Source organism: Orbicella faveolata, unplaced genomic scaffold (assembly GCF_042242905.1).
Source record: "Orbicella faveolata isolate gen_17 unplaced genomic scaffold, um_ofav_v1 contig_12, whole genome shotgun sequence".
Taxonomy (NCBI): domain Eukaryota; kingdom Metazoa; phylum Cnidaria; class Anthozoa; order Scleractinia; family Merulinidae; genus Orbicella; species Orbicella faveolata.
In genome coordinates, this window is record NW_028301539.1 from 20,604,122 (window position 1) to 20,621,184 (window position 17,063).

Sequence of the window (17,063 nt, forward strand, 5' to 3'; positions counted from 1 at the left end):
AGAAAATTACCGACCCGAAAGTATACTGTAACCTTAAGATGTTTTTTGGGGGGCTTCGAACAGTATTCTCTTCTCCCATAATCACTCTAAATTTTCAGCGCGGCATGAGAGCAATACAACCAGTGACGTCACTAGGCTGTTTTGGCCGCGCCAAGATGGCCGCCAATTTTGGGCTTAACCAGCCAATTTCGAACGGCTGAAAAAGCAGTTTTCGCTTACCGTATGCGAAAAAAAAGTCTGCAGTGTTTCCAAGTAAGGTTGAAACTTTATTACTAAGCAAAAATCTCACATACGAAAATTTCGTTTCAGTGGCACTTTAAATGTACAATAATTCGCTACGAGAGTTTCACTCTTGTAAAGACACATAACTCTGTTACAAGAAAATAACGAGCGAATATCGTTTAGTTCGAGATTTCATCTTTATTATACTTTACGAAGTTTCTCAGAGCGTTTTACTTAGGTGTACTCGAACAGATACATTCGTAAACAAATTCTCTAACCTCTCTGCTCTTGTTGCTCAGACGTTTTTGAGCTCGTGCTGGGATTCTGCTTGGTTCACGATCACGTCTAAAAATACGATGACGCTTCTGAAGATGCTTTTTATCAAGTTGAAGAGTTGATAGCCCCGGTTGATGGCTCCTTTGGTATAACCTGGTATAACATGATTCTTGATAAATTCACTCAAAATGTTCGCTCGTAAATTGATCTCTCGTAAGGCTTGCAGACCGACCCGTTCCGAAAACGCTTAACGTCCTTTAGTGTTAGTCCACCTCGAACGGTGTGTTCGTTTGTATGTGATTTCATCTCCCTAGAAATCATGGAATCCGTGCTAACTTTTCACAATGACAACTTCTGTAAATTTCATGAGCTGTACGCATGCACATGTGACGCATGCGCTTTAGAGACCAGACGGCGATTTGTGACTGAACGTGGAAGAAAAAAACGGAGCCGAAATTTAAACCCAGGCCTCACTGCCTGGGTAAAAATCAGTGTTATTCAATCTCTGACACGAAACACAGATCGCGATAAAAACTATTTTAATTTGATCTGCGCCTACTAAAATGTCCTCTTTTTGGTTCAATACCACAGTTCATTCTTTCAATGCATCTGGAAATTTCAGCAATTTCACATTTACCTTGTACAACAAAGCATGTGATGTAATAGATAATTCCTTCTCCGTAAAGATCGGATTAATTCTAGTTTTGTCCACTATTATATTGCTCAGTTTGGTTGGAAACGCTCTCATAATCGTTACTGTATACCAGTGCAAAGACTTGAGGAGAACGACAAACTACTTTATTGTCAATATGGCCGTTTCTGACTTCGTATATCCATTATCAACGATTCCTGGGAGGATGGCACAGATTGCATCCAGTTCTTCACTGTGGCCTTTAGGTAGTACAACAGGATATATCTGCAAGGTGATAAGCTTCGTGGATTTTGTTTCGTTTGCTGTTTCTACAGGAAGCCTCGTCAGTATCGATATTGATCGATTTGTGGCGGTGGTCTTTCCAATGAAAGCTCATCTAGTCTCGTCAAGATCTCGTACCATAGTTATTGCTACCATTTGGATCTTGGCAGGAATGCTAAATACTTTCCTCTTGTATGCTTATGATTTGGTGGAACTCAGAAATGGGGAAACTACATCCACATATGTTGACAACTCTATTCTTTCATTTCGGGTGTACTATAGAGTGCATGAAAACAAGACAGATCATATCCCTTCGTGGTACATGAGTGCACCAGAAATATCAGAGGAAACAGCAAGCAATTAAGATGACTGTCTGCGTCATCGCTGCACTTTATATTTGTATCCTTCCTTCTGGGTTGTGTCACGACTTAGAGGGAAGGCAAACTGCAATATCTTGTTCAGTTTCCAAAGTGCTATGGTTTATTTCTTTTATCATGCTTTACTTATCCTCGTCAATGAATTGAATCCAAATATGTATGACATTTGTTCAAAGCTTTCCTCAAGGCTTCAAAGAAACATTGATGTTTTGAAGGAAATGTTTAACTCCTAGAAGTAACATGGAAAGGAGCCAATCAGAAGAAATAACTCTTCAAGATATGAGAATTATTCCCGGAACTGGGGAGAATATCTCATTTAACGAGAACTGACCGTGAAGAGGGAGACTAAACATTTGCAAGAAAATAATTGCAATATCTTGGACTCAATTCCAGAAAAAAAGTTTGATCTACCATCGACAAGGTCTGAAAAGCCAAAAAATACGGTTTTTTGTATCTTTCACACAAAATTAGTTGATTTTTTTCAGCATCTTTAATATCTTAAATTGCTTTGTCAGAAAAACACCTGCTTGTTCTGAAGAAAAATCTACTTGATTTAAGGCACTGAAGATCCTAATACACTAATATTTTGTGATCAATCAATAAAGTAATACTCAAAAACGTTTTGCTTTGCTGACCTAAACTGGTCTGAAATCAACGAAAATGTTTCACCCGGAGCTAAGTTAAAGTTCCTGCCTAAACATTTAATCAATCTTATGTTGACTACAAACCCCTTCTATTGACCCACCGAAGGTTTGAAAGTCTTTCAAAAAGAAAAATGTGTGAAAAAGATTTGTCGTACCAGCAGCATAGGAAAACATGCATTATCTGATTTACTTTTGAAGTACAGATATTAAACTTTTTGAGGGGAAATTTATTGCCAGAATATATCATTCCTGATAAAAATACAACATGAGGTTATCTTCACTTTCACCAATTTGTCAAAACTCTTGTTCTATTTACAGCAGGTATTTCGCAAAAGGTGCTTTTTCATCGTCGGTTAAAGCGTGGTTTTTAACCTACATGCCAATATGGCCTGTTCAGTGGTCAAGAAGTCTGTCTCTAAATAGCTTTCTCTTCTGCAAAAGAAGCCTTCCTATCATACTCGAAGACCTAGGGGCAGCAAGTTGAGGTGGGAGGAAATTAAACCGGCAAACATTGAAGCGTCGGAAGCTTACCTTACTTGTAAGTTAGTGTTGTTAAAGTAGAGTGCTAGCAGACATTATTTGCTTGGGGTAACTTGGTTTGAATTGAAGGACCACATTGTTGTTAAGCTTTCTACCTTTTCAATTTATTCTTTTTAATACTGTTGTAAACTTACGGGCCAAAAGTGACACAAATGAACTTAAACTTTATTAAATTCCTCACATGGAAAGTTATTTTCATGCTAGGTCAAGCAAGGAAGACTGATTGTGATTCATTAGTCAAATTCGCTGTGGCGGAAGTCTTCCCTGTGTGATGTAGTATGAAAATAACTTTCCATGTGTGGAATTTAATAAAGTTTAAGACAATCACAAAGTTAATTGCGTCGCTTTGCTGGTTTTATTTTTTGTTGTAAAACGTCGATCCAGAACAGTTTTGTCCAATGTACTATTTTGCATTCCTGGCCCTAAAAGATATTCTCTGCCCTGATGTCTTCGTTCCTGTATAGTTACTTTTTCGCGCCTTTTTGTGCTTCGCTTGGTGGTGTCCAGGCTCCATGATGACTCAAGCGGTTTTCACTTGTATCGAAAATTAATTGGTAATGCATTACTACGCCATACGATTGGATTAAGAAACTTGTGTCACTTTTTTATCCCATCAGAGCGAAACCAAAACCAATTGAGCCTCTTTCCCACGTGTTTTCTCACTCCTCGAGTCAGCTACATGTATTTACTTCAAGTTTTGATTGGTTCATTGGGTTGTTTGTGTAATTTATGATTTGCTAGACTGATTACATTGGTTTTAGTTTTACGATACTCAAAAAACTTGAGTAACGATAACGATGCATTATCCTGGGTTACATTAGTGTGTCAATATCATATCAGAATGATAGGGAAAGTCCTTTTTCCAAAAGGGGGCAGGTTTGGGGACTGCATGAACACAACCAAATATTGTGAGAGCAAGAACCAAAAACAGAACTAAGTAAACAAGCTATAGCACTCATGTAAAGGGAAACAAATCATCCACTCTAAATGTTTATGGTATCGGTCAAATCCCTCAAACTTCAATTGTATGGCCAAGAAGCCCATGTTTAACGGGCAGAAGCCCTAAACGTTCACTTAACGAATTCAGTTGTTTTGTTAGACAAAATCCCATGTCAAATTTATGATTATAGTGAGCTATTATGCTTGCAATTTTTCTGACATGGGCAGGCAAAATAACACTCAGTTCTCTTCAATAAGCTTTATTAAGATGCCATTTTTTTTTTTGTCAGCTACACACCAGCATTCTAAAAGAGTCAAAACAAATGGACAAGTTACGGCTCTTGTTCATGATCTTCTTATGGAAAAAAAACATTGTCTAACAATTTTCTTGCAAAGTCGATTAGGGACAAATCACATAAAATCAGCCATGGTTTCAAAGCAAAACGCAAAGTTTGAATTAAACCATGCACACTTCTTGAAAGCAAAACCAAAAATATTGACACGTAAATCGCGTTTCATAGCTTCCACCAGAAGCATCTAACTTACAACTAAAACAGTCAGATTGGTGTGCTTGAATTTCGTGTCGCCTCAAGGGGCGGGGCATTCCCAGTAATGGAGATAACAGGCCTTTGGCTTTTCCTGTGAATACCTGCCTCTATGCTTGCTGTCATCATACTCCTGTGATAGATTTCTGTTTTCCTCCTTTTCGACGTCCCGCCGTTTTCTCCCAGCTGGTTTTACGCATCGTGGAGCAAACGTGCAGACACACTTGTAAGAGGTATCGGTTTTTAGATAGAAAAGTTGGGCGACACCGCCTGTATCTGCTGCACATGTGACGCCTACTATCACATATCCCTTCAAGAGAAAAAGTCAATCCTAAGTGTGAGCTATGATTTTGACGATTTGAAAATAAAGGATGTATGTACGTAATGCTAAATCTTGCTAATCCGTACGTAGTGCAAATCCTTAAGCCATTAGTTGTTTAACTTATTTCAAACATTCATTTCTCCTTATGATGTTTTAAATCGTGTTTTAGGCATTACAAACAAACGTTCAGGCTTGTTTTACCTTTACAGAACAAGACATTCTGAAGCACGTCCTGGTTAGAAAAACCCATTAGCGTTATTGAAACAAAGCACAGAAGACCTACACTTCTATGACAGATGTATTTCAAATCTTAGGATAACTGCTTCTTTGATTTCTCGTACTTTTTTGAGAGGGTGGCAAGGGTTTATGCGTCACATGTGGTGAGGGAAAAAACATATCTGTGTAACGCGTGAAAAACAACTAAAACACGTACGTGATTCGTGAATTTATGAAAAAAAAATTCGTTGTTGAAAGCTAAGCTCAATGTTGGTGCGACGATTGAATTTTGTTACAATAGGGCCTTTGCAGGTCCCGGTCACATGGGACGGAATTAATTATGCTGGGACGGAAGTTACACAGTGGGACATTCAAAACAAAGGAAATTCGGGCTGGACTGGTACGAGTTCCTTTGTTTTGGAAGTCCCACTGTGTAACTTGCGTCCCAGCGTAATTAATTCCGTACCATGTGACCGGATCGTGCAAAGGGTCTATTCGTCCGTGAACCGGTATCACAGCTACCATTTGTTACACTTTTTCGCCTTGCTGAACTACGCCTATCTCCTATCTCGGATAATACTGCATACTACCGAATGGTAGTAAAGCCTGTAAGGTTCTTACCTGGGAAGGTGCCTTCAGGGAAACAGTTTTAGGGTTGTTTCCTCGAGTTAGATCGCTGACTTTTCTCTGGTGTCTGCAACCTTTTAAGGTGATGCTGTCACCCTTTTCACCTTTGACTCCAGGGGATCCCTTGGGACCAATAGGGCCCATTGACCCGTTTATTCCTTTTGGGCCTGGTGATCCTTTGGGTCCTTTTTCCCCTTGCTCTCCCTTGTCTCCCTGGGGGCCTTTTTCTCCGGGTGGCCCCTGGGGTCCTGGAGGACCCGGTATAATGGTTTGATTGACAATCTATGACAGAAGGCGCCCAAGGGTTAATGAATTTTCTTCTCCTCAATCTTAAGATGAACTGGATACCTGACTAATGTAGGATGTGGCTAATAAGTCAAAATTGCAAAAAGAAACACACCAAGGTGTGGGCATGACGAAAAACGTAACCATTTTAATGACCTTTTTAAGAATAAAAGCCATTTAAACACAAGGCGTGGTGGCCTCAAGGTTAGTGCGCTCGCCTCCGGATCAAGCGGTCTGGCTTCGAGCCCTGGCCTTGGACATTATGTTGTGTTCTTGGGCATGACGCTTTACTCTTACAGTGCCTCTTTCCATCCAGGCGTATAAATGGGTACCGGCGAACATAGTGCTAGGGGTAACCCTGCGATGGACTAGGAGTAGAAATACTCTTAGTTCCTTCCCGCTACAGAATCCGCGGTAAGCTCCGGCCAGCCTTTTCCTTTTTTACTTTACCTGCCCTCTCAGGAACGTAAAAGATAAGTTTTAATGGCTTTATAAGGAACCCTTTTTAGTAGCATTTAGGCGAAGAAAAAGGCACCGTTTGTACAAGCCTTTAGTAGCCAGTGGAACGTGGCTCTATGGTGTCGTTTCCTGTTTTGGATTGGGTAGTCAGAGAAATGCAGTATTTTAAAACAGCGTAAAGAGGGAGGAAAGGTTATTAAAGGGAAGATCTACTCTAAGTTAACGCAACACACCAACCACATAAGGCAATCAGAATCAGAATCGAACTAGTTTCTAAATTTAAAGTGTTTAAGGTTTCAAGAATGTAACGAATCTCACCTGAATTATTGCTAGAAGCTCGGCCGTTTTGGCATCAATTTTGTTGTCCAAAATATTGAGATTTGTTTCCGTCGTAGTAGTGAGCTTATTCACCTGTAAAACGTGATAAAGATAGCGCATTAGCCTTTTTCATTAGGCTGAAATATTTCAAATTCTAACAAAACAACAGACAACAACAACTATTTTATTTTGCCAGATTTCCAAAAGGAAAAAAAAAATAGCACTAAAACAATTAACTTAATTGGAAAAAAACTACTCAGAATATTAAGAAAACTAAACAAGCTGAGTAGATAGAAAAAAAATAGTACGTTTTACCTTCGTTGCAATTTGCGTAATCAATAAGACGAAAAAAAGAAAAACACACAAAAAAAACCAACAAGATACAAACAAGTAGTTAAGTGCATGATTAAAAAAAAAATGAAAAGTAGTTTAACCGTACCAGTTAATGGCAAGACCAAATTTATATGTACGTTTGCTTGGAACGAAAAAAAATTCATATAACAATACTAAGCCAGCACTAGGCATTAGAAGTACTTAAGAAATGTTTAGTCATAGCTTGCTTAAAGTAACGGAAGGATAAACTTATTAATTCTTCGTCCAAATTATTCCAAGCAGAAGGACCAGAAAATTGCAGACTATTCTCGTTATGGATTGTCTTGCAATTCCTGTGCTGCTGTTTTTCAGCGAGGCAATATCCACTGCTTGATGATTTTCTTTACGGGTGTTCGCTAGATATATAGTGTTCATATAGTGCGGAGAAATTAGGTCATGATCGTTCTTGGGAATGCATAAGGACGGAACTAAAATAAATTGTGGACATGGAATTCAAGAAATGATACCGTTACGGAGTGAAATAAGTAGACCAGAGAAGACTTACGTTCGATTCCAGATCAAGAATTCGAGCCTTAATGCTGTTGATCTGGAAAGAGAAAAATTAAATATAGTTTATTTGTCAATTTGGTATAACCAAAGTCGTTTTTAGCATTTTTCTCCCAGCTGTCGCCTACCTAACAATAATAAAATAACTAAACAAGGTTTTAACGGAGATCATTGTTTTTCCAGTCTTTTTCATTCACACCAACTAAACTAAATCAGGTTTAGGTTTCTCTTGTTTGTCACTTACGCTTTGCAGCCATTTTCAAACTTGCTTCCTAACATATTTTTTTCAAACAGGTTTTCGCCTTGGTAAGTTGTGGGCTGTGTACGGTATGAGAAACTAATTTTTAACATTGTTTAGTTGAACACCTTTTAAGCAAGTTTAATATGTTGGTTTGAATAGGGTGTTAGTCTTATTATTGAGATGTAAATAATTGAGGGCCCTAACATTAAGGTTTTTAGGTGAATGCATGATCTATGGCGACAAAGGCGCAAATTCCCATTCCTACTGCCAAGACTGTATGCCATTCATTGGAATGGTTCTTATCACGACGGTTAATTAGTACGCCGCGAGTATTACTTTGACTTCAAGCGACCGAAATTCGGAAAAGTTCAGCGGTTTGCTGTACTCACTTCCGCTCGATCACAGACTCCGGGAGGTCCTCTTGCACCGGGAGATCCTTGGTCCCCCTGAAAAAAACAAAAATTATATATATATTAGGGTCAATTCGGTTGCTGATTTGGCTGAGGTAATAGAGCGGCTATCAATTGAGTGTGGTTATCAATTGAGTGCAATAAAACCAAAACCAAAATAATCACTCTAGCCAATCACAAAGGACACAGACAATCCAGTGAATCAATCAAAACTCGTAGTAATTACCTGTAGCTCACGCAGAGCGCGGGAAAACTTATGCGAGTGAGTCACGATTTGTTTTGGTTTCACTTCTGATTGAATAAAAAGTGGCGTCAGTATTTTAAGCCAATCGTGCAGCATAGTAGATGTAAAACCAACTACTTTTCGACACTTGAATGAAAAACACTCGGATCCACAGGGGGTAATGCAATGCAATTCATTGACAAACAACCTTGACTCACCTTCTGCCCGTCCCTTCCATCACGTCCATCCTGACCGTCTCTTCCATCCATACCATCTGTTCCATTCAATCCGTCCCTTCCAGGTGGCCCAGGGGGGCCCACCACAGTCATCCCGTCCCTCCCGTCTCTGCCGTCTTTTCCTGGCTCGCCGTCTTTGCAGCTACAGGGAAGCGTGGGTGTGGTGGGTGGAGGTTCAGATACACTATCAAAACTACGAAACTTTAAAAAAAGGTTACTGTTGTTGGATAGGGAAACCTCAAGCGCTACAGGTAACGAGTAAATCAGATGTTTCGTTGCCTTGTGTTACTAAGCAAAGATACTCAATCTGTTAGTGACGTCAGCCACTTTATTACATGGGTCGGCAAACAAAAGAATGTATTATGTTTGAGTAGCTGTTGAAAAATTTATTTTTAAAAATATTGTTTTCCCATGGAACGTTTCCATGTTCTACCGAGCCAAAAACACTGATTAGGTTTATCCACCGTAATTGTAAGCAATTTGACTAAGTTAAAAGTCGTATCCAAGAACATACTATTGTACTTCGAAATCCTTAGTGTATATGAAAAAAAATATGTGATTATTTTTGGACTATGAAGTCAAATATTTGATGTATTTAAGTTAAAAATGTTAGAGCATCACGTACACGGAAAACATTTAAAAATGTCTTAAAACTTGTGAATTAGAATTTCTTTTAGGCGATGAGCTCTTTAATTTATAACTGGGGCTAGGTCGTTATAATTAATAAAAAAAAATGTATAATGAATTTTATTGAGCATTTTTTTAAAAAGTACGCTTCTACCTACAAATGAACTGAGTTTGACTTGCTTTCATTTTGGAGAGAAATAGAGAAGAGAAAGGTATTGATTTTAATAAACTACTCTTTATCTCTGAGGCTGGTCCTATCCTAGAATCTAAATCGTGCCAATTTCAAACAGACCGACAGCCTAATTAAAAATAGATTACAAGCGCATGAAAAATATTAAAATTACAGCCATCATTACCCGGTGATCGAGGCGGACTTTCTACGGTCGAAACGTCCGGTTTTAGTGTTTTTACAAAATGTTTAGTGCCGTTACTTCTTAAAACATGGATACAACCAAGCCTATTCTATTCGCTTTTCTAGCAATCAATCAGATTAATATTGGTACCAGTTTTATAATATCTGAGAACTTCGGTGTTTTTAAAAGTGGGATGAAATTGACAACGATTTATTAACCGCAGTTTTCTAGGCTGATCGATATTAGGGCCTTCTCTATGTGAAAAAAAATCGTATTTTCAATGACATCTGTGGGGGTCAAACTCATGGGGAACATAACAAAATTATGTTATGGATGTAAAAAAAGATACAGCCGATGATCTTGAAAATAAATTTTAACAGTATGTCGGGTGTTTTTCACTTTGCAGTATCGCAGTTAAATGCTTTATTTTCCGACTGAAAAGGCTGCATGTTTCTCGTGCAAGCTTGTCAATAACATCGTTAACTCTTATATCCTTATTTTGGGCACCTTCTCGGCTCAACAAAATTTAACCACACGTCCTTTCTGTGGATGATGTATTAACACATCCCTTCTTTGTCGTATTTGCAACAACAGCATCATAAGGATAACATAACTTACCTCATCAGACCTAGAACGTGTTAATAGTGTAGTGCTGTAAAACACAAGCAGAAGAAACCTCAAAGAAATAGAATTCAAAGACACCATCTTTACGCGGTACTTACGCAAGGAAAATTACAATCTGCGCTCTTTAAGTACTTGAAAAAACGCTTATCAAGACGGAGGTTTTATTACTTGACTTCTTTGATGCAGACTTGTGTTTGCACAAGTTTTTCCCGAGATGTCAAAAGGATATGATACTCAATCAGACCTCAAGTACTCTGATGTAGACAAGCTTTAATTAAAAGGAAGGCTCCTCGGTCCGTCTTATTATGTTTAGATCCATGGCGTGACCACTTGGTATTTATCTCGGAAAATTTCTTTCAAGCAACATCCTGTAATCCTGTTATTGAAAGCGGAACCCCTTAAAGTTTTTATTTATTACCGCAATTTAAATTTGTGTCGATTTTCCTGATTTTATTTCTTCTTCAGTGTGTCATGCATTTGGCGTGAATAGGAATGGAGGAAATTTGCGATTTTTCAACGTATATTTTAACGGAAGGAAAAGGTCAATTTGATGCCAAAAAACAAAAACTTGTTTTACACGTCAGGACATGAAATGTTTGAAACACGCGGTCACTTTTCAAATAGGTTGAAATTAATTTTTAGAAATTTAGACAAACGGTTGATTTGATGGTAGCTGTAATTAGGCCAGTAAGAGGGAAGTAAAAAAGATAGTTTCAAATAATTCATTCATTCTTTTCACTAAGATTAAAACGTTTACGATAGACAAATTTAAAGTGTGCAAACAACGGTTTCAATAAAAAAATCAAACTTATCGAGCGAAAATGGATGATTTTTGCACCAGTTTACATTTTTTATCAGCTAAAACTGCAGTTCGCTTAAACACCACTAATTCAGGTTTTACCTTGATGGCGCTGATGCAGTGAAGATGTCATTGGTGTGGGCTCAGTTCAGCGAAAATGTCATGGGAAGTGTCTTTCCACTGTAAAGAAACACTTTATAACAGTATTGAAGCCTAGTATACATATATTACGATCAAAAACGAAGAGGTCAAAATGAGTTATAATTTCTCTTGGTAAAACTAAACTTTGAACTGGCCCCGTTTGCCCACACTGAGAGTAGTTACACGCTTCTGAGATATCTTTTCGAAAAAAATTCTTGGGATGTATACGAAAAAAAGAAAATCGTCAGGACAACTGGTACTTTGAGCTCGGAAATGAAATTTTTATTAAGGAAATGGCAATCTTTGAACGAAATTCGTTCAAATGAGCCGGTTTTACGTTTACGTTTCCCTTATCGGCCTTGGTGATCTGTAGGCGACTTCACCGTACATATGTGACCTTGGCCCGAAAGATGCATTTTGACAAGATGTCCGTGTATCTTGTTACAAGCTTTTTCGTGGTACAATGTAATTACAGTGCTCCCTGCCAATGTCATCGAATCGGAGATTAAAACCAAACACTGTGAGTGAGATAGCACTTCTTTTGTAGCAAAGTGGTTAAAAATACATAAAGTTTTCACCGGAAGTGTTTCGATTAACTAAACCGCTATACAGCGTATTATTTACAGCTTGCTATTTTGTGGGTATTTCATTTCAATTTCATTTCTAATATTAATTCCAAAGGAGCCAAAGCTTCGACGATAAACCTATACATAGACTTCTTCGCATTTAACTAGAATTGATCTTTACTTCTTACTGAAAAATTGTGAAAATTTTCCACTCGTCATATCGACCGCACACAGCCAACCCTTACCCTAGCCCTAACTCTATGAAACCAACAGACTTGAAGTGTCGCTACCGCACCAGTAATTTCTCACTATGCGACAAATGCAATCAAATAGGAGATTTTGTTGGAAAGGTAAACGAATTTTATCAACATGCTTTATTTCCATTTTATATACATTAGCTCTCGCCAATATTTTCCTTTCGTCAGGGGCACCCAACGACCGTTTTCTCTCTAATGCTGTTAGATGCTGTTTTAGGCTATCTGGAGTACTTTTAAAGCTCTGTAGGTTAATTTTAGGTTGCACTAAAAAAATTTTATCTGTTCGGATATTCTAGGGGAACTTGAGTATTCTCGAATTTATTAGGGCTTTTTTGTCCATTTCCCGAAAACCTTAGGTCTTATCGCCTTTCCGAAAATGATAGCTGACCTTTTTTCGGTACCCAAAACGACATTTTCAACAGTCCGAAAACAGCAGACATTAAATTTCTCATATCACGAAAGTTCGAGGTGCCAATTCTCTCAAGAAAATCAGAGGGGATTAAAGGCCTTCCGAACAGATAATTTACCGAAACGATCCGTTGGGTGCCCCTGTTTCGTTCGGACGGGCCATTCCAGCTTATTTCCCACACTGACCTAACGATAATTACGAGAATTTGGGGTTGAATGCTCACTGCTCATACATAAACGGATGGCACAACTGATCTTCATGAGATCATAGTGATAAAATGGGAGTTAGGTAAAACATTCGCCTTCAGGGAAGCATTGCAAAACGCAGAAACATTTAATAATCATCCACTTTTCGTTACAGTATCATCACATTGTCAAGTGATGAGAAAAAATGAATTGAAAACTATAGTCGTGATACGCTAATTACTACACTCCCAAAGCTAAAAGTACCATTAAGTTATGCCAGTGGGTTAAATTGCAAACTCAAGCTGGCGATAGCACATGAGACATCACTCATCACAGAATCTTTTCGTGATTATATCAACGGACTTATTACCATGAATATCTGCAAGTTTGGCTGCGATCTCATCAGGGCAATATTGCTTATTTGTTTGGTACCGAAAGTTCGGGTTTTCACTTAGAATTACTTCCTTAACAACTTCTGCCACTTGTTCTGCGCTCAACACCTTCTCCGGCTGAGCCCAATATTTAGCCCATCTACTGCTGACTCTTTCCTTTATGAGTAGAGATTTTTGGTCCACCGTTGAGTAGTCCACTCCCTCGGAAATTACAGCGGTTTTCATTGGAGTGTCCACGGGACCTGGCTCGATGAGAACGCATCTACAGAACAAAAGGGCAATTAACAATGGTTCCTTTTTCTGTTATGAGAGGGGGCTAAAATATATAGGGGGATAAAATATATGGGAACTGGGATTTGCCTATTTTTTTTTCTCAGGGAAATTTGGATTTAAGTCACTGGGACCTGGAATCACAAACAAAAATATGTGACTCAGATTTGGGCGCAATTAGGCTGGGATTGGTATTTGATTATTCGTCGACTGTTTGCTCACAGAAGTCCAGTTCGGACTTGTAGTCTAATTGTTAGTTAGTCAATGTATTTAAGCAGCATGAGAGATAAGGAAATATTTCCTTTCATTGTTTGCCAACATTTCAATTTTAATTTTTTAAGAGAATCTCATAATACTATTGATGAATTTCTTTTAGGTAGAGTTAACGCAGTGTCCACTGTTAGCCCACATGGGCTAAATACATTGACAATAAAGTTCTTACTTACTTAGTTTACCAACTAATAAAATATGACATACAATTCTCGGAACAGAATAAAGGAGTAAGGGGTTTTAATTTGCTGCACTTACCTAATATTAAACTGGCGAAGTGTGGGGGCTAAAGACTCCGTCAATCCTTCCACGGCGAACTTCGTGGAGCTGTAAGTTTCAGCAGATGGAAACCCAGCCACCCCTGCATGGCTACTGTTGTTTATGATCAGCCCGCTTTCTTTAGCTTTCATGAATGGAATCACGGCTTTAATTAGTCGGACTGTGCCAAAATAATTTACTTCAAACATTTTTTTCATCAGCTCCATCGAGACACATTCAAAAATGGAGAATACTGACATGCCGGCGTTGTTAACTGCGAATTGAAGAGAACGTTTGATCAGTCAGTTCGGGTACATATATTGATTGCTAAGGTCATTGCTTCTACGGGAAACCTACTTTAACAAAACCATTGCAGAGAGATATCAGGCGACCACTTAAATTGACTGATTAAAATACATCATCCTTTTGGCACTACATGGAAGCACCTTGCGTGGTTACACCGTTCGTATCAGCTAGACAGACCTAAATGAGTCAGATCGCACTGCGGAATGTGATAGCAGCCAATGACTAACTGCCATCTGGCGTTCTGTTTTTGGGGGGACAGCAGCACAGGGGACCCTCACCTCCGTCTAGATAACGGTAGATCCGCGTTAAAGGCAGCTTAGTCTTTTATTCATATTCTAAACAGATGTGAGGGCCCCCTGTGCTGCAGCAGCGGCATGTATTCGTTGACTGATACCCTGAAATGAATCCAGACTGGATATAAGTCATGTCTGCCAAACTCTGACTGCGAGTATCCGAGACAACACTCACCCCAGCTCACACAAGGCATTTTCAGGGAGAGTTTATATGAGAAAAATCGTCCATGTTAGTCGAATTTAAGATGAGCCTGCGGGTTAATTGTGTTCGAGAGTAACGAGAACGCATATTAATTTTGTCTTGGTCCCCTGTGTCTCACTCAAACGGCAAAGATCGAGATTTTCGTTAGTGGTTTTATTGGTTTTCGTTAGTGGTTCATTTTAACCCCCTTCCCCTCCCCCGAAGGAGCGAATGGCGTCCTCATAACACGTGCGTGACGCAAGTCACCCGTGCATGAGGTTGAAATCAGCCACAATGTTATTCAAGAGTCTTAAGCTAACGTTTATTTGTGTACGATTCCTTTGTTGTGAAATCTCTCAAGTCGGTCGCGTTTGACGACAAACAACTCTTGCGTCACGATGAATGAAACAAACCTCCGAGCCTACAGAAAACCACTACGGTTTGTTCGAACAAGATTTAAAGTCTTACACCCACCGAGTTGTGTAGCTCGGCGATACAAATTTACCGATTCTGCGAGTCAAAGAATCAATAAGATCATATCTCAAAGATCTTGACCTTATAATTTACTTTGACTGTAGAAGTCAATACCTCATACACATCGAAGCACAAAGCAGTTATAACTGCATTCTCCATCTGACTGCACCACACAACACGTAGAACGCACTCCTTAATCTGCGATTACTCGCGCTTGATTAAACTTATTAAACATTCAAATGTGTAGTTTCGTTCTTTGGCTTTAACATGCCAAACAAAAATCTGGACATTACGTGACACTCGGCACGCCGTGAGTTGCCCCGGGTAGGCAAGCCAAAGTGCTCATAAAGAGAAAAAATGCTTAGTCTGTCATGGCTACCCTACCTGCTGAAGCGCGACAACTCTCAAGTTTTTACTCCCTGCTTCTTTCTGTTACAAATTCTATGTTTAGCATATGATATTACCACGGCATGAAATTTAAAGTTTCTACCGCTGAGTTGTGACAACAAATATTTAAATTACTCACAAATCACGTCAATTCTTCCCTCTTCATGGATCACCTCTCTCACAGTCTTTTCGACCGAGTCATCCGAGCATACGTCCATCTGCTTGATTAACAACGTGTCCCCGAGAAATTTTTTGCCTTCTTCCTCTAGCTGTCCTTTTTTCTCCAGATTCCTCATCGTTGCGTAAACTCTAAAACGTTTCTGTCCATCTTTCGCTAGAATAAGGGCACTGGCAAGTCCTATGCCGCTTGAAGAGCCAGAAATTACCACAACTTTGGGAGCCATGGCTGTATGCAAGCTATGAAGAGAGCTCACTCAACTGGATTGTGTTTGGACCAATCGGGTGGGAGTGAGTTATTTGTGCAAACGTTTTGCTCCCAAGAGCATGCGTGCGATGATCCGTGAGCAGATTTGCGTTACAGGTCGCGCTGTCACTGTCATCTTTTCGTTTCAAACTACACGTACATGATGCTGATAAGAATAAGAAAGGCTGACAATGGAGGGTGACAAAGGATTTAATTAAGCGTAACGCTTTTTGAGCAAAAGATGTACGGTAGAACCCCGGTAACCCGAACTCTGAAGGAAACGAAAAACAATTCGTATTTAATAGCGGGGGTTCGAGTTATTGGGGTCGATTGAATATTCAACTTGCCATGTTAATAGTTTACTGATTTTTTAGCACTTCAGTGTACAGTGACAGCTAAAGGCATCGCATCCAGTATGACTCATAAGATCGGGAAATGACTGTCAAATATGAAAACAGTCGGTTGCACTAATTAAAGTCAAATTTCTGTAGTATTAGTTTTTACCCTGATTACAGGACAAGAAAAGCTAATGGGATGACATCCGTGGTGAATTACATGAACCAGAATTCGGGTTATCGGGGTGCATTTTTATCAAGGGAAACGAAATTCAGTTTGAGTTAGCGGGGAATTCGAGTTATGCGAGTTCGAGTTAACCGAGTTAAAATGATTGAAAAGTGGGATCAAATCCAAGGAAAATGGGACTTGGTCCGAGTTAGCGGGGGAGTTCGAGTTACCGCGGTTCTACTGTACTTGGTCCGAGAAAGAAATTATTTTGGTTCAGACTGACGCAAGGAAGGTGACCAGCCGCCGTTTTGAATGAAAACCGGTCAATCTACATTTGTTAAACATTTTGATCACCGAGAGTAGGGGTCTTTTTAGTGTACGAATCCTGATTTAACATGATTTTATCGAACCTCTAAGAGAAACAAAAACTGGATCGTGAAATAAGGAGCCGGAGGAATCGGGGTAAAATTAAAGTGACACAATTCCAAGACAAGCACGGTTTGGTTCGGGTTACTTAGAGGCTCAAGAAATTAAGAGGGCTCGATAAATCAGGAGTCAATTGCAAGTGCCTAGGTATGACCCTATGATTAGCGCTAATCGTGCGGCGGCCCCCAAGATATATAAACAACACACTTAACATATGTGTTAAGGCGTTTCTCGTAACGTCCGTT

At 39.2% G+C, this 17,063-nt stretch overlaps 2 protein-coding genes and 1 pseudogene across 2 annotated transcripts; 1 reads left to right on the forward strand and 2 right to left on the reverse strand.

Annotated features, from left to right (window-relative positions):
• Positions 1-1,061: 1,061 nt before the first annotated feature.
• LOC149117084 (QRFP-like peptide receptor) lies at positions 1,062-2,227 on the forward strand (annotated as a pseudogene).
• A 1,928-nt stretch (positions 2,228-4,155) lies between these two features.
• On the reverse strand, positions 4,156-12,628 carry LOC110055703 (uncharacterized). Its single transcript, XM_089282767.1, has 7 exons — positions 10,271-12,628; positions 8,655-8,873; positions 8,193-8,249; positions 7,561-7,602; positions 6,684-6,776; positions 5,616-5,903; positions 4,156-4,766 (listed from the first exon to the last, which is right to left on the reverse strand). Exons 1-7 carry the CDS (start codon positions 10,355-10,357, stop codon positions 4,500-4,502), a joined length of 1,053 nt encoding a protein of 350 aa, XP_089138893.1. The 5' UTR covers positions 10,358-12,628; the 3' UTR covers positions 4,156-4,499.
• A 122-nt stretch (positions 12,629-12,750) lies between these two features.
• Positions 12,751-15,938, reverse strand: LOC110055924 (retinol dehydrogenase 8-like). Its single transcript, XM_020762359.2, has 3 exons — positions 15,604-15,938; positions 13,824-14,097; positions 12,751-13,287 (listed from the first exon to the last, which is right to left on the reverse strand). Exons 1-3 carry the CDS (start codon positions 15,866-15,868, stop codon positions 12,957-12,959), a joined length of 870 nt encoding a protein of 289 aa, XP_020618018.2. The 5' UTR covers positions 15,869-15,938; the 3' UTR covers positions 12,751-12,956.
• Positions 15,939-17,063: the final 1,125 nt, after the last annotated feature.

Bases quoted from the DNA above. Each gene is read 5' to 3' on its own strand.
- LOC110055703 (XM_089282767.1), bottom strand. From the start codon at position 10,357: ATGGTGTCTTTGAATTCTATTTCTTTGAGGTTTCTTCTGCTTGTGTTT. The intron at 5,904-6,683 runs GTGAGATTCGTT...CTTCTGTCATAG, and splicing joins AGCTTCTAGCAATAATTCAG to ATTGTCAATCAAACCATTAT. The intron at 4,767-5,615 runs GTAAGAACCTTA...TTTCTCTTGAAG, and splicing joins CCCTGAAGGCACCTTCCCAG to GGATATGTGATAGTAGGCGT.
- LOC110055924 (XM_020762359.2), bottom strand. From the start codon at position 15,868: ATGGCTCCCAAAGTTGTGGTAATTTCTGGCTCTTCAAGCGGCATAGGA. The intron at 14,098-15,603 runs GTGAGTAATTTA...TTCAATTCGCAG, and splicing joins GGGAAGAATTGACGTGATTT to TTAACAACGCCGGCATGTCA. The intron at 13,288-13,823 runs GTAAGTGCAGCA...TTTGTTCTGTAG, and splicing joins CTTCGCCAGTTTAATATTAG to ATGCGTTCTCATCGAGCCAG.